Source organism: Rhinoraja longicauda, chromosome 3 (genome assembly GCF_053455715.1).
Source record: "Rhinoraja longicauda isolate Sanriku21f chromosome 3, sRhiLon1.1, whole genome shotgun sequence".
Classification (NCBI taxonomy): domain Eukaryota; kingdom Metazoa; phylum Chordata; class Chondrichthyes; order Rajiformes; family Arhynchobatidae; genus Rhinoraja; species Rhinoraja longicauda.
This window is the reverse complement of record NC_135955.1, coordinates 26,624,114-26,648,930: the sequence shown is the minus strand read 5'-3', so window position 1 is coordinate 26,648,930 and position 24,817 is coordinate 26,624,114. Positions and strand designations below refer to the sequence as shown.

Below are 24,817 nucleotides of genomic sequence, written 5' to 3'. Positions count from 1 at the left end.
TATTATTGTGGATGAAAAGTTTACATAATTATAGAAAACACCATTCAAAAGTTTTAGAAATTTGAAAACATGTAAAAAGATCAGAAAAATATAAAGGGAAAGGAAAGTCACTGCTGTACAATATTACATATGTGGAAGACAGTGTGCATAAATCTATATCGCATTGCTCGAGGAGCTTGGACAGACTGTAGTCCTAAATATGTAGTCTTTTCTTCTTGCCTTTTGTTTTTGCATTATCTGGTTTGCCTAGGAGATGATTGGATGTTGCAGAACCAATTTGACGCTGTGCAAATCTTGTGACGATTGACACGCCATCCATAAACTTTGTTTTGAATAAGATGTTGGCATTACTGAACATGCCATCTTTCAACGACACCACGATAAACTGCAGGAAATGAAAAACAATAGCCTTTAAGAAATATGCCATTTCCATTTTCTGTTTTTATTCCACCAGATGCACCATAGAATTAATTAGATGGGAGTTTAGAAATGGAATTTTAGTTGTCTCAACAAATTATATCTCTCCTTTTCACAATCCTTTCCTCTATCCTGAGAAAAAGATGAAGAGTGCGTTTTATCCATGCCTCTGATTATCTTGTGCAGCTCTAACGTCCCCTCTCAGCCTCCTTTTCCAGCCCATTCAATCTCTCCCTATAACTCAAGCCTGCAAGTCCAGGTAACATCCCAGTGAAACTCTCCTGCATTCTTTCCAATTTTTTTCCAATAGCTGGGCAACCAGATCTGCACACTTTACTCAATGTCTGATGTCACTAATCTTATAAAGCTGCAACATCATGCCCCAACTTTTTTACTCTATGCTCTTCCCAATGAAGAAGTGCTTCTTCACCACTGTCCACCCGACTCACCGCTTTGAGAACCATGCACCTAGACTCCCAGATCTCTGTTCTGCAGCTCTCCAAGGCTCTACTATTAACTGTACAGGTCCGACCCTGCTGCAGTTATCTGTCTTCTTGTGCTTTAAAACTCCCAGTACATCCTCTTTGGCAATTCATACACGATCTATAACTTCATAATTTCTATGTTCCAATTCTTTAGCTTTCATGAACAACTTTTTAGTAAAAACAGATATGAAGTATTCATTTAATATCTCTCCCATCTCGTGATTCTACACAAAGCCAGCTATGCTAATCCTGACAGGGACCTCTTATTTCCCTGGTAACACTTTCACTCTTAATTTACCAGTGGAATATCTTTGGATTTTCCTTTAACACCAGCTCTATTTCATGTCCTCTTTTCTTTAAGTGTAGATCTACCCTAATACTCGCTATGGAAGCACATGATCTCTGCCCTTCATTATCTATCACTATAAAGGCCACCCTATGGCCTCCTACACACCAAGGAGGAAAGTCCTAACCTGCTTAACTTCTCCCTACAACTCAGCCCGGGTCCTGACAACATTTTTGGAAATCTTTTTTTTCACTCCAGTTTAAAGCATCATTCCTACAGTACAGAAACCAAAATGTGGTCTCATCAACGTCTTGTAGAACAGCAACATAACACCCCACCTCTATTACCTCTATTACTCAGTACCCTGACTAATGAGGCCGCATGCCTGACACCTTTCGATCACCTTGCACTTTCAGGAACTAATTACTTGTATTCCTAGGTCCCTTTGTTCTACACTCCCCAGAGCCCTACCATTCACTGTGAAAGTCCTACTCTTTCGACTTTCCAAAATGCACTTATTATTATTTGTTATTATTATTATTACTTATACTTATCTGAATTGAATGCCATTTGCCATACCTCTGCCCAATTACCCAGCTCATTAAAATCCAACTGCAATTGTCAATAACCTTCTTCACCATACCGTCTATTTAAGTGTCATGTGTAAACTTTCTAAATATACCTTGTATATTCTCATCGAAAACAATTCCTCTGCTAGTCTTTACTTTAGATGAAGGAGATAAAATGGCAACTCTTACCATGAATTGTTCAGAAGTTAAGCAACTTTCATCATGTGTAAAGAAGATGTACAGTAAGTATTTATTCCCAACTGCTACTAATATTAGCACTTAAATTAGGTAAGGAATTGGCAGCTTAAAGTGCACATGAAACCAAGCCTGACAGAAGAGCTAGTTTCATAAACACCAAGAAAAAGTGGAAAAAGATAGCCTCCTCCACCTATTTTCTATGTTTCTAGGAGAAAACGAGGCAAATATCGACTGAAAATAGGAAGAATGCAGAAATTGCAGGGTTCTATTAAGTAGTTGAAAACCAATAGAGGCAAATTTTAAAAACTCCCACTTCTTTCTGCCACATACCTGGGAATGCTGGAAATGTGTTCGCAGCATCTGTCCAATATTCTGGGTATGAGAGAGGTCCAAGGCTGCATCCACTTCATCCAGAATATAAATCGGAGCGGGTTTGAAAAGCAGCATGGCCAGAATCAGAGATAGTGCCACAAGTGACCTATAGAATGTGCGCACAGAACAAATAACACACCATTACTATAATGTAACTTGGCTTTCACCTGATTTTAGCTCCGTTTACAACCAGAGATATTTCAATATTATCTGTCTTTTTTTCTTTTAAATTGTCAGACCTCATTAACTCTCTTGGACATTAATTAATTTTATTTTTTTAATTTAATGACATTACTGGGACTTTAACTCAAAGCTGTGATCGTTCATGATACTCAAGATAAGAGAAAATAGTATTTTTGATGGTATCTGACTAAAACAAACTTCAAATCAGACTGAAGCCATAAATATTAAATAAAAGAGTGCTGCTATGAGATAACTGCAGTTTGTAACAGTGAGAAAACGTTCTGGCTTTTAAAAACTATTGCCATCTATCTCAGCATTCCTTTGGACATAAAACAACAGCAATTAATCACAAGTTATAGGAGTAGAATTAGGTGGGCCATTTGGCCCATCGAGTCTAATTCAGGCCATTCAATCGTGGCTGATCTCTGCCTCCTAATGCCATTTCCCCCAGAACCCTTGACACCTGTTCTAATCAAGAATTTGTGTATCTCTGCCGTAAAAATATCAACTGACTTGGTCTCCACAGCACTCTGTGGCAATGAGTAACACAGATTAACTACCCTCTGACTAAAAAAGTTCCTCCTCATCTCCTTTCTAAAAGAGTGGCCTTTAATTCTAAGGCTATGACCTCTGGTCCTCTCCTCTCACACCAGTGGAAACATCCTTTCCACATCCACTCTCTCTGTGCTCATTGATGGCACATTGCAGAGTTTGAAAATTGGGAGAGTCTAAATGAAACTAAATGAAAAAGAACAGAGATTGATTAAAAAGACTTGCACACCTATATATTTTTTAACAATTCTCTTTTGGGATTGGTTAAAAAAAATGCTCCCAAAGCACTTTGCAGCCAATGAAGTGTAGCTACTATTGTAAAGTAAGAGGTTGGGCCAATTTCCACACAGCAAGCACCTACATACAGTAAAATGAATTATGTTTGAAACATTGAAGGCCTGGAGAGTGGATGTGGAGAGAATGTTTCCACTAGTGGGCGAGTCTAGGACCAGAGGGCACAGCCTCAGAATATAGAAACATGGAAAAATAGGTGCAGGAATAGACCATTTGGCCCTTCGAGCCAGCACCGTCATTCAATATGATCATGGCTGATCATCAAAAATCAGTGCCCCTTTCCTGTTTTTTCCCCCCACATCCCTAGATGAGGAAAAACTTTTCCACTTAGAGAGTTGTGAATCAGTGGAATTTTCTGCCAATTCACTGGATGTTTTCAAGAGAGTTAGATTTAGCCCTAAGAGCTAAATCTAACTCTCTCTTGAAAACATCCAGTGAATTTCCAGAAAATTCCACTGATTCACAACTTTCTATAAGTGAAAAAGTTTTTCTTCATCTCAGTCCGAAATGGCCTATCCCTTAATCTTAAACTGTGACCCCTAGTTCTGGACTCCCCCAACATTGGGAACATTTTTCCAGCATCTCGCCTGTCCAATCCTTTAAGAATTTTATGTTTCTTTAAGATCCCCTCTCATCCTTATAAATTCCAGTGAAAACAAGCTCAGTCGACCCATTCATTCTAAGGGCATACCTTTAGAATGGAGATGAAGAAAAATGTCTTTAGTCAGTGGGTGGTGAATTTGTTGAATTCATTGCCACAGAAGGCTGTGGAGGCCAAGACATTGGGTATTTTTAATGCAGATTGACAGGTTCTTGATTGGTAAGGGTGTCAAAGGTTATGGGGAGAATGCAGGAGAATGAGGGTGAGAGGGATAGATTAGCCATGATTGAATGGCAGAGCAGACTTGATGGTCTGAATGGCCTAAAGCTGCTCCTAATTCTTATGGACTTTTGTTCAGGACACTGGAAATTATCTTGGTCTTCTTTAGAAAAGGTCATTCATATTTTAAAATTCAATATAAAGACATACCTTTGACCACCACTAAGTTCAGTGAGATTGTCTTTCCAAGCATCTCCAAGAGCTACTTTGAATTCTACTCCATCGCGAATAGTTTTGCCTTCAGGAGGAACCAACATGGCATTTGAGCCAGGAAGCAGTGTGGAGAAAATGGAGCCAAAATCTTGGTTTACCTAAATTAAAAAGATGAACTTTGCTGATAGAAATTCCATTGGGGTCAACACACATTCGTTAAAAATTACTTGCTCTCTTCAAACAGTGCATAATACCCTTGCCATAACACATTTCATAACTTAACTTAGCATCTTTACTTCATACATTTTGCATATCAAGTGTGAGTAAAAGTCAACAGTCACTGCTTCTTATCGCCTGGACTTATCATATCATATCATATATATACAGCCGGAAACAGGCCTTTTCGGCCCACCAAGTCCGTGCCGCCCAGCGATCCCCGCACATTAACACTATCCTACACCCACTAGGGACAATTTTTACATTTACCCAGCCAATTAACCTACATACCTGTACGTCTTTGGAGTGTGGGAGGAAACCGAAGATCTCGGAGAAAACCCACGCAGGTCACGGGGAGAACATACAAACTCCTTACAGTGCAGCACCCGTAGTCAGGATCGAACCTGAGTCTCCGGCGCTGCATTCGCTGTAAAGCAGCAACTCTACCGCTGCGCTACATAATCATACATCAAAACAAAAGCTTTAAATAAATGTTCTAGATACTAGTTCATAAGTTCTAGGGGTAGAGTTGGGCCATTCGGCCCATCAAGTCTACTCGGCCGTTCAATCTTTCCCTCTCAATCACATTCCCCTGTCTTCGCCCCAAAACTTGTGACACCCTTACTAATCAAGAATGTCAAACTCCGCCTTAAAAATATCCATTGACTTGGCCTCCACAGCCATCTGTGGCAACGAATTCCACGGATTCACCACCCTCTGACTAAAGAGAGACTACCTTAATGTTGAGTTTTCAATGCTGATATTTTGTAATCAGCAAACTGGCATAGACAGCAATGGAATACGAAGGTGCAGGCAAGCATGTAGGAACTCCTGATCCACCAGAGACTGCTTAAGGCTCCAGACAGACATGCAGTAATCAATTCTGAAGTTCTCACTGGGTCAGAGCCATAATTCCTTGATGAAAAAAGTTATAATAGCGATACGTCTTCCTCTGAATTCATAGGTCACAGCTCCAGTGACCAATGTTTAATCCTGATTTCTAGTGCTGTTGCATGTAGTTTAAACATTTTCCTAGTGACCACTTAGGTTTTTCAGAATGTTTCTGTTCTTCACACATCCCAAAAGACGTGCAGGTTGGTAAGTTAATTGACCATTGTATAATATTGTGCATTCACGACCATGCTGAAACGCAAGTACCAAAAGAACTGTTGAAATATAAACCATTGTTTACCTGTTTCCAAGCTACATTCAAAGCTTCATTTTTCTTCTTGTCTAGCTCTTCAATAGTTGAAAGAATTTTTGACTTGTCATTTGTCACAATTTTTTTCTTCTTCATTAAATCGTTGTACTGCAGTGGCAATTTAAAGCGAGACAATTCAAATTTCAAACTTTCTTAGATCCAGTTACATTTTTCTTAGATAAATCACTAAGTGGTCATATTGAGCTAGAACTTAGAAATTAAATATTTCTTAATATCCATAATAACACTCAAGTACAGTAAACCCTCATTATGGGGGAGGGGGAAAATAGTGTCCGTTATTGCCGATTGTTTGCTATAACCAAGTAAGGTATTATCATTGTATCAAAGAACTGCAGATGATGGTGAACACACAAAAGGACAGTGCTGGAGTAACTCTGCAGGTCACGAAGCATCTCGGGAGAACATGGATAGGTGACATCTGGACCCTTTTCAGTTTGATTCAGTCTGCTGAGTTACTCCAGCACTTTGTGTTGTTTCACCTTCAAACTAGGCGCCAATGCCACTGGTCTGCACCAGTGAGCCCTTTTTCACCGGTTGATATGGCTGTTGTTGCGGCTCACCCCTGGGGGAGAGGCCGAGTGGACAGAGCGACGGGAGGAGGATGCGGTGGACAGGGGGAAGAGGACGAGTTGACAGAAATAAGCAGCAGCAGGTGGGAGGGGCAGGAGCACCATGTTGATGGAGTGTGTCCTGTCAGTAGCAATAGCTTGAAGAAAGTGTTGTTCGCAAGGGCTTCAACGTAAGTCGCAACAATAGCCACATCAAACCAACTGTGTGGTGGGTGGAAAAAGGTTCACTGGTGCACCTTGTGAGCGGGGGTGGCATTGGAAGCTGGGGCTGGGGTGGCGGTGCGGGCCAGGGTGGTATCAGCAGGTCCGACCACTATAACCAAAATCGATTATAAAGGGGTCTGTTAAAAAAAGGGTTTCCTGTATATATCTGACGACCATCTACCAATGATTAAAGTTATTCACAGATTGACTTAAAATGAACTTTAGTCAAATTGTGTCATGATACTAAGACTCCACAAAAAAATATCAAAGTGATAGAAATTTCTTTATACAAATTACAGTGCTCCTACATAAATATTTTGTTAAAACAAAGCAAATATTTAGTAGAGGTGGCACTCAAGAAACAAGAGAAAAATTCCAACTGCCATTGACAGATGCGATCCAAACAGGGCATTCATTTCCACTACCCAAGGATGAACAATTTCCATGTAAACGTTACAATGTTATTAGGCAGGAGCTCAGGAGGGTACACTGGGAGCAGTTGATATTGCATTGACAGGGTGGTGGTGGAGGCAAATACAATAATGGCATTTGACTTTTGAATAAACACATGGACTTGCAGGGAATGGAGGGATATTCCCTGCAATGTTCAGGCTGACCGGGGATAGGCCCTGGTATCATGTTCAGCACAGACATTGCAGGCCAAAGGGCCTATTCCTGTGCTGTACTGTTCTCTGTAAAGCTTCTTAATGACCATTTTAATACTGATAAACAGCGATAGGCAATTGTATCAGAGGGCATGCACATCATCACCAATTAAATGTTTAATAGTACAATGAACAAAATACATGCAAAACGGACGAAGTTAAATAATTGCAATATACTACGAAGAACTATTTCATCACGAAACATGGAATAGATTGAACCACCAATAAGCTCTGAAATTAATAGAGGTAGTTCTGCTATAATGTGATTGTTGCATTACCAAGAAACCTCGTGTTGTAGAAAATACATTATAAAAACTAATGTGTCAATGGGAAAAGTGGGGTTGGAGGTTAGATTCACCATGAGTTATTTTTGAAAATCCTGCAGGAAAATTTGTTTTCATTTCTTAATTTCCAAAGAGATAAGTAAAATCATACCCGCTCCTCAGCCTGGCTCAGCATGTTCATTGCCCTCATATTAAGATTTTTTCCGAGCTTATTTTTCTTTTCCTGCAGTTCCTTCAGCTGCCGGCCTGCTTCTTTCGGACAATTTGTTTTAAAATCATAGACTGTGTTAGTCTGGCCAAAGAGATGCTTTTCAGAATTAATCCATTCGTACTCTTTCTGCATTTTAGTCACCTGCACAAATTCCAAATAGAAGACAGAGTTCTCTTCAGAAAGATCAACAGTCAAACTCCAACTTTTAATTATTTGATATGCAAAGAGAACAAATTATTTTCTGCCTAAAATGGAAAATATGAATAGCCTGACTACCAAAGGACATTGTGCTTCTGTATTTATTTGCAAGGCTTGCTTGACAACAGTGGAATTGTAAATAATTTAAACAATTAATGCTTCCATTTAACAAAATGTTTTAGGACTTTAAAGGGGGTGGGTCCAATTGGATGAGCAGACACAGCACAGAAACAGACCCTCAGCTCACCGAGTCCACACCAAATAAACTAAACCACTTATTTACTCTAAATCAACATTAATCCTGCATTCTACAACCCCCTGATTCTACCACACATCCACATACGAAGGACAATTTACGATGGCCTAATAACCTACCAACCTGCAAATCTTGGGGATGTGGGAGGAAACCGGAGCACCCAGAGGAAACCTACAGTTAGTGGGAGAACAGCCAACATTGGGGTTGAGCCCGTCTCTGATGCTGAGGCAGCAGCTCTTCTAACTGTGTGGTTCTACAAATTAAGCTTAGTACCTAGAGATAAAGCATGTATAAAAGGGAAAGAGGGCAACTAGAGAAACTAGGACACCTCAGATACCAAAGTGATCATCTATGCTGTATGAATGCTGGAAATAAGCACGGCCAGAGTATTTCTCGTTTTTACTATGGAGAAAGAAATGAAGTCTGAGGATCTTATTGCATTTCATGGAGATATCTTGAGCACAGTGCTGGTCATCCTAAGACATATGGAAGTAGATAAATCTCCTGGGCCTAATCAGATACATCAGATGACACTGTGAGAAGCTGGAGAAAAATTACAGGAGCCCTGACAGAGATATACGAATCATCATTAGACATTGATGTGCTGTATGGTGGCTAAAGTTGTGCCTCTATTTAAGAAGGGCTGCAAGAAAAAGCCTGGGAACATTAGAAAGCGAGCCTAACATCTGTGGTATGTAATTACTGGAGAGGATTCTGAGGGATAAGATATATATGCATTTGAATAGACAGAGGCTGATTAGGGATAGTCAGCATAGTTTTATACATGGGAGATTGTTTCTCATAAATTTGGTTTGAATTTTAAGAAGTTATGAAGATGGTGATGAAGTTAGGCTGTAGACGTTGTCAATGTGGACTATCGCAAGGCCTTTGATAAGGTTCCACATGATAGGTTGCTCTGGAAAGTTAGATTGCAAGGCACCCAGGGAGAGCTGGCTGCCTGGATACTGAATTGACTTAATGGGGAAAAGAAAATTGAGAATGGAGATGGAAGGTTGTTTTTCAGACTGCACGCCTGTGATTAATGGTGTGCCTCGGGGATTGGTGCTGGTCCATTGTTGTTTGTGGTTTATATTAATGATTTAGATGACACTAAAGTAGGTGGTATCGTCTATAGGGCAGAGGTTATCAAAAATTACAGCAGGATCTTGATCAGCTGGGCTGAAGAATGGCTAATGGGGTTCAATGCAGATAATGCAAATAATGCAGATAATGCAGATATTGCACTTGGCTGGGGTTATTTTCTCTGTAACAAGGGAGATGGAGTGCGGATTTTATTGATATTATAATAATGTAAAAAAGACCCGACCTATTTCTCTTGCCACAGAGGGACATTAACTAAAAGGGACAGATGAGACGAGTTGAGAAAAAAATCTTTTAAACTCCAGGCATTATAATAGTCTGGAATTCACTGCCTGAAAGAATGTAAAGGCAAACATCTGCACCCAACTTAAATAGTAAATTACTAGAAGAGCCATAAACTACAATGCTTACTATCAAGATCTGGGAAACAGAACTAATTTAAAGTGTCCCGTCCACCCCCCCCCCCTTTTGATGCGATACATTTTTACGATTCCAAGAAAAAAAGTGGTATGTCTGCCGATTTCGAAACCTAAACATGGAGCTGAAAAGACTTTGACCAATTTGCCAGTCACATTTTTACATTTCCCAACTGTTTTAAATCCTAGAATTTTGTATTGCAATAAGACTAAAATTTGCAAATGTATAAATTATACATATTTCATTATATAACTTACTGAATAAATAATACCAACCATGATGCAGAATAATAATTAACTACACTTATTTTCTTGAACTTACTTTAGCAGCAGCATCAGCAGTCTCACTTTTATGTTTAGTAATGTTATGTTCCAGTTCCTGGATTTTCAACTGAGCATCATTCTTCTGTTTTAGTAAATCTGATATAGAGTTGTTTTTTATTTGAATATCCTTGTTCTGAGATTTTATAGCTTCCTTTTGCATAGCCAGCTTATCCTGAGCCATCTTCACAGATTCCTACAAAATACAAGTATAAATCAAAAAGACCATACAATGGTCTAGTATGTGAAGTATTTATATTTTTCTATATTATAACTTAAGAACTTAAAAGCGGAAGTGGCGGCGCCTAACGGCTGCGGCTCGCTAGCAGTCTGTTCGTCTTTTTTCCTTTTTCTTTTGTTGTGTGTCGGTGTTGGGATGGTTTTTGTATTTTTTTGGTTGTGTATGTGTGGGGGGTGGTGGTGTGGGTGGTGTGGGTGGTGGAAACTTTTCTCTTTTAGGTCTCTTCCTCACGGCGCGGGGTGCGGCTCGGCCATGGGGCCTAACATCGCCCGGTGCGGCTCGGCCGCTGGACTTTACATCGCCCGGTGCGGCTCGGCCGCTGGACTTTACATCGCCCGGTGCGGCTTGGCCGCTGGACTTTACATCGCCCGGTGCGGCTTGGCCGCTGGACTTAACAGTGCCCGGTGCGGCTCGGCCGCGGGACTTTTCATCGCCCGGTGCGGCTTGGCCGCAGGACTTTACATCGCTGGTGCGGCTCGGCCGCTGGACTTAACAGTGCCCGGTGCAGCTCGGCCGCGGGGCTTAACATCGCCCGGTGCGGCTCGGCCGCTGGACTTTACATCGCCCGGTGCAGCTCGGCCGCGGGACTTTTCATCGCTGGTGCGGCTCGGCCGCGGGACTTAACATCGCCCGGTGCGGCTCGGCCGCGGGGCTTTACATCGCTGGTGTGGCTCGGCCGCGGGACTTTTCATCGCTGGTGCGGCTCGGCCACGGGACTTAGCTGCGCAAGGCTTGGTCGCGGGGCCTTCCATCGCCCGGCTCGGCAGCGAGACGTTTCAGCGCCCGTTGCGACTCGGCCGCGGGGACTTCCATCTCCTTGCAGGGACTGTGCGGGTCGGTCGGGGACGAGCTGTCTGTCCGTGGGCGTGGGGAAGAGAGTGGAAGTTTTGTTGCTTCCATCACAGTGAGGGGTTGTTTGGAGTCACTGTGATGGACGTTTGTGTTGGGGTTATGTGTCTTGTGTTCTTTTTTGTATGACTGCTATGTAGTTTCGTTCGGTACCTTGGTACCGAATGACAAATAAAGCTCTGTTATACTGTTATATCAAGTTTCAATAGCGTATCCAAAAATGGGCAATATCCAAAGTGGGTGCTGTAATTTGCCTCATGCTAACTTGAAGATTACCAAAAAAGAAATTGTAAAATTGGGACATCTTAAATTAAAATAAATAGTTTTTGTGGATTTTTCCAATAAGAAACATTGAAAACAGACCCTACACAATTTAGCAGACTCCCTCCAGGGCAACCCCATCCCCTTCTGGATAGCAGTAGTAATAGGGCTACAGATCAAGGCTTCAGTTGTCGCCGACAGGGTCATAGCTTATCGCGGGTGGACGTAGGTTGACTTCAGTGGTCGTAGGTTGTCGCCTGTGTGGTCGTAGGTTGTCGTAGGCGCAGTCGTAGGTGGATGTCCTAAGTCGCGACGATTGGGTCGCCGGTTGTCGGTAGCTTGCCGTCGACTAGGTGGTAAGTTTTGTAGCTTGTCGTAGACATTGTCATAGGAGTGGTCCAGTTGCCACAACAGTCGCCTAAAAAAATCGCCTAAGTGTGCTCAAGGTTGTTGACAAAGAAATATTTAATTCAATTTTTTGGGGGAGAGGCGGGAAATGGGCATTATAAAATATAAACAATCTCCAGATGGGGCTCGTTTAAGTATGCATAATTTCAGCTTGTTCTAATTGGAATGAAAAATAAAAGACATATTGCAATCAATTTGTCCAGTTTCTATGTAATTATTGGGTACCCTGCACATGGGTGACATAACCTTGTGCCCAAAACATACCTAAAAAAAACACCCACACTTAAAGGAGTCACAATCAGAAATGCCCAGTACAAATACAAAGATAGGTGCAAATGACCTTTTCCTTATCCAATTTCTAAGCATTAATACCTTATTATTTGCCACTTCTTCAGCCATGTTTTCAATCTGCTCCTTGTAAGATTTGATGGCTGCCTCCACAGCCCCAATCTGCTCTTCATATCCAGTCCGCTCATTCTTCATTGCTTCTAGTTCTAAAAGCAGAGCATCCATTTCCTACAGATACAAACTCAAAAATTAGCAACTAGACACGATAGACTCCAGAAGCAGATTCTCCTTAGGCACTATTTTGAAAAATTTCTTAAGGTTAAGCTAATTATGAAAACTCTGGTCAAATTTGTGATCCATGAGAATAATTGAATCAAGATGATCAGTGAGTACTAGTGACCTCATTTGAGGTCAAGAACATTTGAAAATAAGAGCAGCGGTAGGCACTTCAAACCTGTCGTGTCTTTCAGTTTGAACAGGCTTCATATTCAGTGCCAGCTACCAACAGCATTCAATTGCCTGATGTTTCAAAAGTGTATCTACTTCCAAATTTAATACCCAGGTGGTAGCCTTCAAAAGCCACTAGGGTACAGAATCCCAGCCTCTGCAAGACAGCCACAGAAATTACAGAAAAGTGAAAGCACCTTTTTGTTACTCCAAATGGGTATTCACTTCTCACCTAACCTGCATTTTGCTTTCCAGAGGCAACTAGATTTAGATTAGGAATCATACATTAAGTACCTGTTTTTTTTCTTTTGTTTTCTTAATGGACATGTCAGCCTTCTTTTTGGCATCATCAAGTTTCTTCTGAGCTTCCTTCAATTCTTTTTCCCTCTCAGCATCAGCATTTTTCATCTTATTTTCTAAAACAGCATATTTTTCTTCAATCTTCTTTTGCACTTCTTTTGTATTGTTAAGTGTTTCTTCACATTCAGCTAAAATGTTTTAAAGAAAAAACAAGAATACTTAAATGTTTTGCAATCTAGTGCACCTTACAATGTTGGAATCATTAACTTTTCCATTTGCTTTCTGCAAACATAAAGATAGATGTCAGCAAGCCAGCTCTTATCGAACTAGTCAATTTAAAGTGTTCATCTAGCATTTTACTTGGTGATAGGCAGGCCTGATTAAGACCATGCTGTCAAGAGGGTTTAATAGTCATATACACCCAAAACAGAACAATTAAATTTCTTCTTGCAGTGCATAACAGCCCCATAAATGCAATAAACACAAAAAACATTAAAAGTCAATAAATTAATAACCATAATACTAACGCAAAAAAACCCAAAAAAACTGCTGGACTCCAAGACAAGCAACATACAAATACAGCAAGCAATTAGGAAAGAATGGTTACAGTCTTTCTTCCAAGACGGTTGGAGTATAAAGTAAGGAAGGAATTCTTACTGCAATGTATTGGACATCTGCGAGAGCAGTTAGAGCACATGTGCTGTTTTGGTCTTTCTACCCAAGAAAATAATAGCTGATTGATTCCAGGAATGTGAGAGATCATATAAGATTGCCTCCAGCTTACAGTATAAGAGAGATTATGCTAAGCATACAAATTTGAGGGATTGACATGATTGATACTAAAGTCCTTTCTTTCAGGCTGGCACAAAAAGGTTCAGGCCATTTTGGAAAATACCCGAGGCATCAAGGCAGACACAAAGCGTGGGGATGTGGAGTATTGGATCCAAAGAGTAGGGATGTGAGGAAGATCAGACAGGAAAGGATACACAGCACAGGATCAGCTATAAATTATACAGAGTTTCAGTCTCCACCATACAACTCCTATTCTTTAATAACAAGTACCAATAGTTTTTTGAATGGATTTAAGCTCCTCCTGCTGCCTGTGGTAAGAGCTCTGCTGAAGCTTTACTAACAATAATTCTTCCTCTTGAGATTTTAACTCGCATTGTAACTTCAATTCTCGGTATCTGCAAAAGAATTGTGGAAAAAGAAACACATTGTTCACACGGTACCAAATACAATGCATTAAGATGCCCACTTAGTATACTACTTGAGCCAAAATCTGTATGGAAAGAACAGAGTGCAATGTTTTTTTTCCCACTTTTTAATGAAGTTACCAAATTTAATAAAACTTCTTCCACAAGAAATCTCAACTTTATTGCTGAGTGAACAAAAAAAACCTTTTTCCACTGGAATTCATAGGAATCCACCCACCAAGGCAAAAAAAACTATTTTACCAGCAGCTTAGTATCAGGCAATGTTTTCTCTTTCCCCTTTGTACTTCAACAATATAAGCAGCACACAAACTATAATGGAAAGCATTAAACGTAAGCATTTAATTGCCCTGCACGATTCAATGCAAAAGAGGCCTGGAACTGAAAGTGTCAAGTGTTCCAGGCTGAGGAAAACTCATTCAGAAACAGTTATAATGGAATCTACAATTTTCTGAAATTACACCAGGCACTTTACTTCACAGACAAGCTTAAATGGCAGCAAATCAAGACAACACTTACAATAATAAACAGAACAGCCTGAAAATTATTCATCACTGAATACTTTGTACCATCTCCAGAGAAAGAACATGTTCACTGCCAGGCTGCAAGTTACAATGACATTTTAACCAATACAGGTAGAACTGATTTTTCTTCTCCAAAAGCCAAGAAACTAACATACCCTTCTGCAATATTCTTCAGACTCCCCAACTCCTTGTCCACTTTCTGCAATTCATTTTGTTTAGTTTTGAGCTCAACCTGAATATCCTTCAGCTTTTGGAGTTCAACCAGCACAGAGGCAGACTGCAACCGAGCACCTGTTTGATAAAATCGACGCATGATTGAAGATAAAAAAAGAGCTATAGTTCGGTTACAAATTACTAACTTTAAACACCATGCACAGAATTTAATGTGAAAAACAAATATATTTTCATAGCCAAGGTGATGCACCTATTTCAATAGGACGTGAGCACAGAGCATTTTCTGTAGTAGTAAATAGTGAAAACATACTAGAAAACAAGATAAAAGGTATAGGACACAAGTAAAGAATGGTATTTTAACATCCTAACCTCCACTTAATGTTCCCTGTGGGTCAAAAGTATCACCACCAAGAGTGACTGTTTTTGTCATTATCCTTGGATCAAAGGTCACTTTCTTGGCATTTTCCAAACAGTCACACACTAACACAGTCCCGAAAACATACTCCATTGCTTTCTTTAATTCTTGCTCATATCCTACCAGGGATAAAGCTGTGTGTACATTGTCTGCACCCACCTGAAAAAAGCAGAAGATGTAAATTACAATAAGTTGGGCCACACCACACATAAATGTAGAGCATTCAGCCCAATAGGTTTACAGCCGTGTTTATGCTCCACATGAGCCTCTATTAATTCCCATATTAAAATCTTCTCATCCTTTTTTTACACATGCTTAACTTACCTTAAATAGCATCTATGTTGTTCAAAGTATTTAGTCGTAGCACATTACAAATTCTTACTATTCTGTGGCGAAGAAAGTTTCTCCCATTTTTTCTGTATTTATCAATTTACTGATCATCTTTAATCTCCAAATTCTAGCAGAAACATACTGAGTAAGAGATATTTTTAGTTCTTTGAAATGACATAGGCTTGCTAGATTTCCCCCTCCAATAAATCTTTCTTGTACTATGGTCATTAAAATAACAGATGGGTGGTCATTTGCATTCCTTTAACAGCATTTATAATATGAAAATGTAGGAACAAATCTGCTTTATTTACCTAATAAATAGCACAAGAGACAGCCTTTCAGTCCACACACCTTAGCCAATTTTTAAAGGGCTATCGAATTGCTCCCACTCCCGTCCTCTTGGCCCCAGTCCTCCATTGTTTTTAGTTAGGCCCTTTGGTCCACCATGTCCATGCCTGCCTTTTTACCCATCTACACTAATACCTTTTGCCCACATTCGAACTGTATCCTTCTATGTTTTGCCAATTGCGCATGTTTACATGTCCCTTAATTGTAGTGATTATATCCAATTCTACCATCTCCTCTGGCAGCGCGTTCCAAATATCAACCACTGTTTAAAAAAACCTCAAATCTGCTAGTGTAAAATAACTCTGTTGCCGATGATCTAATGTCATTCCAGTTCCCATCATCAAAGTGCATTGTCATACAGAACAATAGTTTCTCCCAAAATACAATGATTCATGGCTTTTACGTAGGCTTATAAATAAGCAGGCATGGAGAGCAATGGTAAACAGTGCACAGAAGAATCAAGTCCACAGGTTATAGTGGAAACACTTCAATATATTGAGCTTACCAGATTTTTGGCTGCCTTAACAACGCCTTCATTAAGACATCTGGCAGAGATTTTGTTGAGTGGTATAATGGTATATCTTCTTTTAAGCTCTCCCTTTTCTAAAAGTTTTTTACCAGTTACCTAGACAGGAAAAAAAAGAGCAACTTCTCACTCCTAATCATTGAAGGAAAGTTACAACTATTGGAGAATGACAAATAAAACAATTAGCTTTAATTTGCTGATGTAATAATTGTATGTGTTACAGTTTCCAAAATCAATGATTTATTCAAATGGATTTGTATGCTTATCACCTACCTCCGTGTCCACCACAACATTATATAGACGTCCTCCAGCAACCACTTCCAAAGCAGTCGCTGTGGAAACATCCTTCACAGAAAGAAGAGTGGCGACAAGACCTTTCACACGATCAGAGTCCCAATTTTTTTCAGGATCCCTAAAGAAAGATGTATACATAAAAATGTTTTGGCAATAGATACTAATCCACTTCATCACAAGTATGAAAACTCCCTGCAAAGTATATCTAGCCAATAAAGGAAAAACAAAATACTTTTAATAAATAGAAAAATGTTAAACTACTGTTTAATCACATACCAACACATGCATAACATGAAGCATAAGTTTAAATTACTTCAAAATGCAGTATATATTCATGTTTGGCATTCTGGAACATTCCAATTATACAATTGAAAATCCAAAAATATTTTAGCCGTATAAAAAAAACAAAACTTTTTTTTATTTTTTATTGTACAGACAGAAGAGAATAGTTTTGTTATATGCAATTCTATTAAATTTGAAGCCTGGAGATAAAACAAACTTACTTGTAGTCAAACCTCAAACTTGGAAATTTCACTACCAAGGATTCATAAGACTCTCTCAGCTTGTTCACAGTTTGTGACAACTCTCGACGTTGTTCCAAAAGTTTCTCTTCTTTCCCATCTATAGTTTGGGGAGATCGGCGTGTGGGATGGGAGGAGAAAAAAAACATTGGGAGAACAATTAAGTACATGTTAAGAAATAGTTAATAAGATTTTAATCCTTCTCCATAAACATAGTGTTCATTTCAATTTCAATAAATGACATAATACAGTTCACAATTTCACAAAAGCAGAGTTGACACTGCAACAGAATACTTTAAATAATGCCAAAATGAGGGGGAAAATATAAAAGGAATAAATTGAATTTCTAATTACAAAAGTCATCACATAACTGAAGAGACAAAATTAATGTTTATCTGCATAATGATCAGATCATTGCAACGGATAAAATATAACTATTTCAAAACTCGTGCAAACCTTCATAATTCATCTTCTGCAATTCTGCTTCAATCTTTTCTCTGTTCTTTTTAACAGCTTCAAAGGCCTCCTGGATTTTCTTGTACCCATTGTCTACCTTCTTTGCTTCAGCCTGTTTACTTTTATATTCCTGTTGGGCATGTTTCAACTTCATTTGAGCCTACAGCAGAACATTTAAGATTGTGTATTTAGGGATTTTTAATGTTCATTTTAGAAAACAAATTGGCAATGCAATAAAACTCTGATAATCCAGCCATCCTTGGGGAAATTGCTACAAGTTACTCTTATCAATACGTTAACTTTTTAAAAAAACATGTTAAACAATGTAATACATTTTACAGCAAACACTGTATTTAAAGGGAGCAGGAAATATACAAGCACTTGCAGACCCCAATTTTAGCTGTAAAATGTACCCCAATCCTAGTTCCAGCCACACATTCAGTCCAGTCTCAAACCCAGAATCCAGCTGCATTCTAGAAGGCTGGCTCGAGCTGCACACCCCCTTGCAATCTGGATCCCAGTCTCATATTCTGCTTTAAAGAGCGACCCAAATGCTGGATTATCAGGATTACTGAACGGATGTTGGATTATCTGTAATTCAATCTCATTAACTTTCTCTGTAGCTGTACATTCTGTACTTTGTATCTTTTTTTTTTCCACAGCCTGTGGTACTCATGGATGGTTTGATTGTGCTCATTGAAGTATATGTCTGGATTGCATGCAAAGCAACGTTTTTCACAATACATGTGACAATAATGAACCAATACCATTTTCGAGTTTTGGATTCGTAAATTAGTGCCGAGAATTAAAAATCAAAAATATAATCTTACATCAATAAGTCTATTATAATTACTTGATTTATATATGTGTAAATGGACAGAAGGTTGCATCTTTTTTTTTCAAGCTCTGTAATTTCTAATGAACTAAATTAAATTGTATAAAAACCTCCAAAAAGAGCCTTCATTGAAAGCCTGACTAAACTAAACTTTGAAAATGTAACTACACTTTTTAAGAAAGGAGGAAGAGAGAAAACAGGGAATTATAGCCTTACATCAGTAGTGGGGAAGATGCTTGAGTCGATTGTTAAAGATGTTATAGCAACGCATTTGGAAAGCAGTGACAGAATCGGTCAAAGTCAGCATGGATTTATGAAGGGGATATCATGCTTGACTAATCTTCTGGCATTTTTTGAGGATGTAACAAGTAGAATGGATAAGGGTGAGCCAGTGGATGTGGTGTATCTAGACTTTCAAAAAGCCTTTGACAAAGCCCCACACAAGAGATTAGTGAGCAAAATTAGAGCACATGGTTTGGGGTAGGATATTGAAATGGACAAAGAACTAGTTGGCAGACAGGAAGCAAAGAGTTGGAATTAACAGGTCCTTTTCAGAATGGCAGGCAGTGACTAGTGGGGTGCCACAAGGCTCGGTGCTGGGACTCCAGTTATTTACAATATATATTAACGATTTAGAAGAGGGAATTAAATGTGACATCTCCAAGTTTGCGGATGACACAAAGCTGGGTGGCAGTGTGAGCTGCGATGAGGATGCAATGAGGCTGCAGGGCGACTTGGATAGGTTGGGTGATTGGGCAGATGCATGGCAGATGCAGTATAATGTGGATACATTTGAGGTTATCCACTTTGGTGGCAAGAACAGGAAGGCAGATTATTATCTGAATGGTGTCGGATTAGGAAAAGGAGAGGTGCAAAGAGACCTGGGTGTGCTTGTACATCAGTCACTGAAAGTAAGCATGCAGGTACAGCAGGCAGTGAAGAAAGCTAATGGCATGTTGACCTTCATTGCGAGAGGATTTGAGTTTAGGAGCAAGGAGGTCCTACTGCAGTTGTACAGGGCCCTGGTGAAACTGCACCTGGAGTATTGTGAAAAATTTTGGTCTCCTAATTTGAGGAAGGACAATATTGCCATTGAGGGAGTGCAGCATAGGTTCACCAGGTTAATTCCCGGGATGGCGGGTCTGGCATATATGATGAAAGAATGGGTCGACTGGGCTTGTATTCAGTGGAATTTAGACGGATGAGAGGGAATCTCATAGAAACATTTAAAATTCTTAAAGGATTGGACAGGCTAGATGCAGGAAAAATAATCTCAGAACCAGGGGTCACAGTTTAAGAATAAGGGGTAGACCACCGAGATGAGGGAAAAAAAAAATTCACGCAGAGAGTTGTGAATCTGTGGAATTCTCTGCCACAGAAGGCAGTGGTGGCCAATTCACTGCATGTTTTCAAGAGTTAGATTTAGCTCTCAGGGCTAAAGGAATAAAGGGATATGGGGAAAAAGGAGTTACGGGATACTGATTTTAGATGATCAGCCATGATCATATTGAATAGCGGTGCTGGCTCGAAAGGCCAAAGGGCCTACTCCTGCACCTATTTTTCTATGTTTCTGCGTTTATTTGCACAATGCATTTTCTCACATTTGCAAAGAACTAAATCCCATTTTATAAGAAACAATTTCTTCAGTGCCAGTTCACGGCAAGCTGCACGACGGGAGTAGCGGCCAAGCCCACCAGCAGGTGCGGCTCGCCCGCTGTGTTCCGGGGATTCGCCTGGAAGATCCGGCTCGCTCCACCGCAGACCAACTGGTAGTGCTGGCTCGCACGCCAAGAACTTGCTCGCCTCAGACCCACTCGGAAGGCCCAGCTTGCCCGCAAAGGGTACGAGTCGGATGGAGAACCGGCTGCGGGAGGGAGTGCACTGCCTCAACGTTGCAGTGGGCACTTGAGGCCTTGCAGCACTCTGGAAGTCTGGTCCAGGCGCCGCTCCAAGAAACCGAACACATGACCGGACGTGGCCTGCAGCGGCGGACACCAGCAGCCACGCTTGGCCAGGCCGACCCTGCAACACCGCCAGGAATACAGGCCTTCATGTTCAGGTCAAAAACTCTGCAGTTAAAATAACTGGGACATGAAAATGTCGCCAAAAGCCAGCGACTCTGTATACTACTGCGATACACTTGCACTGCATCTGTGATGCTGATTTAAAGTGTTTCTTAGAGCTTATGTATAGTGGCACTTGGACTGAACTGTATACAAAAATGAATTTCACTGTACATGCGACCAGTAAAATACCATTGAACCATAACAGAATGATACCAAAACTTCACTTTAGCAGGCTAGGTGTTTTATCCAGTCATATGCCAGTTATTCTGCAAAGCGGGAACAAAATAATCTGGTGCTGATGGACAGCATGATGCACTGAAGATATTTACTCCAGAAGAGAATTTTTAAAGTTATATTTACAAGACCCATTAATCGTCTGATATAGGATCATTGTCACAACAGCAAAACAGTACATTAAGCCAAAAGCAGACCTTATTCACGACATGGCTTACACACCTGTTTGGCCTCCGTTTCAGCCTTGCTTATATCATTTTTACAAGCCATCATCTGCCCAGCAAGTGTAGCTGCCTCCCCATCTTCATTACTTGAAAGACCAGCAGAAACTGCATTGAAGTGCTGCTGAGCAATGACCAGAGCCTTGTCATCTTTCTGGCTTGTCTCCTCTAGGGAGTGCAGTTCATCTGAAATCTTCTTCACTTCCTTCTCTTTTGCTGCAAGAGCATTCCCATCCTAGAGAAAATACACATACTGCATTTAATGGAGCTGAGTACATTGTTTTTTCACTCAAAGTAACACTTAAGATTTGTGTGTATGATTTATTTTCATTGGAAAGCAGCTAGTGTATTGAAATCTTGTGGACTCTAAAATCGATTGCAATTAATTACTTGACATTTTTTATTCAAATGTCCTACATACTGAGCATTAAAACTTTTCCTTCACTCAGTAAATAAACTGAGCAAGAGAAAAGCAATGAAGCACTGAATGCTGAATAGAAAGTTTATTTCAATATTGGGAAAACATGCTAAGGTGGCAACAGAAAGCAAAAAAATCTGAAACATTCACCTTGGTGACCACCAAGACGATTTTAAATGAATGTCTCACCTCCTCCATACTTTTCACAAGTGTTTTCTGTTTCTTTTCTTCAGCTTTGAGACTATCTTTCTTGGAATCTAGTGTACTTTGCACCTTGGCATCCATTCGATGAGCATTAGCAACCGCCTGTTCCAGGGCCTGAAGAACCCCACCAACTTCCTATAACATATCAAGTTTTAATTTCAAGCCAGGTAAATAAATGTTAATAAATTTAAAAAATGAATAAAACCCAATCCCTTCCGATTTTAAAGCAAAAAGGGAATAAAATAGCGCACATGATAATTATGAAAAGTAGCTAGTAACCTAGCTAAGTGCATAGCAATTCCTTGTTATAAGAACCTCAGGAAAGCCAGAAATATTCATATTTAATGGAATAGTAATTCTGAAAAACATTCAAAGAACATTCACATCGCATTCTTCTTGGGTTGATGATTTTCAACAGAAAATAGGTGAATATGTGAGCAAATTACACCAGCTATCTTTAGAGTCCAATCACCAAGCAGCAATAAAAAAAATTGTTTGATGACAAACGAGAGCACCAGAGTGCTTTATAACCGGCATTTACCTTATCTCGGATTTTCTCCAGCTCACTGACTTCTTTGCTAATTTCCTTCACTTTCTTTTCGTTCTTTGTAATAGTTTCTTTAAATCCTACAATACTGTCTTGCATTTTTTTTAGATCTTCAGCAGAGCGCAGCTTGGTCTCCTCTGCACATACAAACTGATATGCAACATATAGACGAGTAAGATGTTCTATTTCGCGTATTATTTTCTGGAATTCCAAATAAGAAGATCTTTCCTACGTTACAAAATGCAAACAAACATTCAGGGTATTGATATTATAATTAAAAAATATGATAAATAATCTTTAAATTAAAAATAAACATTTTTTTAACATCCTGTAACCAGCAGAAAACTTAATTTGTAAAATGTACCACACCAACCATATCTCAGTCAAATGTTTAAGATTATGTTTTTAAATCCCTGCAAGGCTATATGCCTTCTTTATTTCTATAGGCCATGAAATTATTTCTATTTACCTATTCAAACAGACCCAGATAATGTAGATAATGTTACAATGTAGAGAAAGATCATCGACATACAGCAGAGTTTTGTTCCTGTGAACTGTTCAAAACAGCAACATTTTGCAAGTAGAAAATGAGTTTCCCACACTGCAAAAGATGCCTGCAGCCCAGCAGCAACCGACAAATTCACACTGCTGGATTCCCAAATGCTTGCTCTAATGTAGAGATTGTACACAAGGTGGGTGCTCACAAGATGGGAAATCTTAATCACAATTTGTGTAGTAAGATATATAAAGATCCTGTGGCATTGAAATTCTAGCGCAGCGTGAAAGGCATGTTTGGCTGGCATTGCAGCAGGGCTTCACAGCCATTTTAGCCACACAACATATCGCCCGCCACCCCCACTGAAAATTCCAGTTACACTCAATGCCAAATTTTTCACCCAATACTTAAGTTGGGGGGGGGGGGGGGGGAGGAAAAAAGAAAACTTGCATGCGGATGAAGGTAAACAGTGAATGGAGGTCAGGAATAGATGCCATAATCGAAAGCTTCAGTTGATCGTAGTAAGGCAAGATCAGGATGGACTGTTGTGGCCAGTGCATTTGGGAGTTGTGGGGTCAATATGATGTGGGATCAAGAATAGATAAAAGTAATTTCCCAAATGGGGTCTCAATATAACATGAAGATGTGATTGCTTTGGAAATGACAAATGACGATTCAGTTTCCTCAATAAGTGCCAAAGAACATGTCCACACATTTCTCAAGGTATGTCTACTTTGAAGTTCTCCTCTCTCCGACGAGAGGTTCTCATCCTCTCTCGTTGCTCCCCTTCTGTGATTCCGCCAGCTCTCCGAATCATAAACCCTGGATATGAATGTCAAAGTAGTTTCATGTCTGGAAATCCCCAGTCGCATATCCAAATGACATAAATTGACCCTGAATCAGTTGTTATCATATTTCATCGGGGAGGAGAGTTGGAAAGCGGGTGAAACAAAACAAAATTAAAATTTCACAATTGCAAAGAAAATGGATGGCATGGAATTTAATTTCTAGGCAGGTATATGTACTCAAGAAGAAAGAAAATGTTGCAATGTAAAAAGCACTATGGAACCATTATTTTAAGTTTCCAGGATCAGTTATGTTCTGCTTATTGTAATTAATGCTCAGCAGACAATCTCATGGGAACCTGCAAATGAGTTTCGTTTTTCAGTCCTAAAATTTATGTCATATGCTATTTTACCAAGGCTGTAGTTATTGCCTTACAGCGCTTTTGGCGCCAGAGACCGGGTTCGACCCCGACTACGGATGCTGTTTGTACGGAGTTTGTACGTTCTCCCCGTGACCACATGGGCTTTCTCCAAGATCTTCGGTTTCCTCCCACACTCCAAAGACGTACAGGTTTGTAGATTGATTGGCTGTGTCTGAAGTAGGGTCTCGACGCGAAACGTCACCTATTCCTTCTCTCCAGAGATGCTGCCTGTCCCGCTGAGTTACTCCAGCTTTTTGTGTCTATCTTTGGCTTTGTATAAATGTAAATTGTCCCCAGTGTGTGTAGGATAGTGTTAATATACAGGGATCGCTGATCGGCACGGACTCGGTGGGGGGAAGAGCCTGTTTCTGCGCTGTATCTCTAAATTAACCTACAGCGAAGGAAGATGGGATATTCTCATTGCACACAACTAAGTCAAAGCATATATGGCAATTGTGAAAACTTCATTTTATCACATCTTTTCCATTAGCAAATTTGTTATGTACAAACCTCCTTCAGTTTCTGAAGAGTGGGAGTAATTTCCTCTTCCAAAATCTAAAATAAAATACATAAAAACAAAATTGAAAGATTGCTCCATGAATTAATAATGCAGAAGATGCTCAAACTGTTTTAACACTCCATTCACTGTACATGATTTTTACCAGTGCTTCTTAAACTCATTCACCCTGGAGTCTTTATCACAACATTTCATTCAACCTCGACTAAATATTCTTGTTTTTTTGGTAATTTTCGTCTTATTCTCCCTTGTGTATCATTTTATATATATTAAGTTATTCACCCTTCATTCACCCCTCTAGTTTCATTCACCCTTGGGTGAACCATTCGCTAGTTTAAGAAGCACTGATCTATACCATTAACATACAATTCCAAATTAAAAGTTATATTTGTCACCAACTTAGTTTCAGTTTAGTTTATTGTCA

At 39.8% G+C, this 24,817-nt stretch overlaps 1 protein-coding gene across 2 annotated transcripts in view; it reads right to left on the bottom strand.

Moving 5' to 3' along the window:
• Positions 1-3: 3 nt before the first annotated feature.
• smc2 (structural maintenance of chromosomes 2) overlaps positions 4-24,817 on the bottom strand; it is a 39,282-nt gene continuing 14,468 nt past the window's right edge. For both annotated transcript variants that reach the window (XM_078395066.1, XM_078395074.1), the window contains 19 exons: positions 24,387-24,431; positions 22,168-22,401; positions 21,612-21,761; positions 21,006-21,239; positions 17,649-17,808; positions 17,175-17,292; positions 16,651-16,789; positions 16,357-16,476; positions 15,128-15,332; positions 14,740-14,875; positions 13,909-14,033; positions 12,841-13,034; positions 12,184-12,327; positions 10,054-10,248; positions 7,701-7,901; positions 5,798-5,914; positions 4,387-4,547; positions 2,286-2,433; positions 4-385 (listed from right to left, as the gene is read on the bottom strand). In XM_078395066.1, the coding sequence (XP_078251192.1) occupies positions 194-385; positions 2,286-2,433; positions 4,387-4,547; positions 5,798-5,914; positions 7,701-7,901; positions 10,054-10,248; positions 12,184-12,327; positions 12,841-13,034; positions 13,909-14,033; positions 14,740-14,875; positions 15,128-15,332; positions 16,357-16,476; positions 16,651-16,789; positions 17,175-17,292; positions 17,649-17,808; positions 21,006-21,239; positions 21,612-21,761; positions 22,168-22,401; positions 24,387-24,431 (3,018 nt within the window). In that variant the 3' untranslated portion in view covers positions 4-193. The remainder of the gene's footprint in view (positions 386-2,285; positions 2,434-4,386; positions 4,548-5,797; positions 5,915-7,700; positions 7,902-10,053; positions 10,249-12,183; positions 12,328-12,840; positions 13,035-13,908; positions 14,034-14,739; positions 14,876-15,127; positions 15,333-16,356; positions 16,477-16,650; positions 16,790-17,174; positions 17,293-17,648; positions 17,809-21,005; positions 21,240-21,611; positions 21,762-22,167; positions 22,402-24,386; positions 24,432-24,817) is intronic.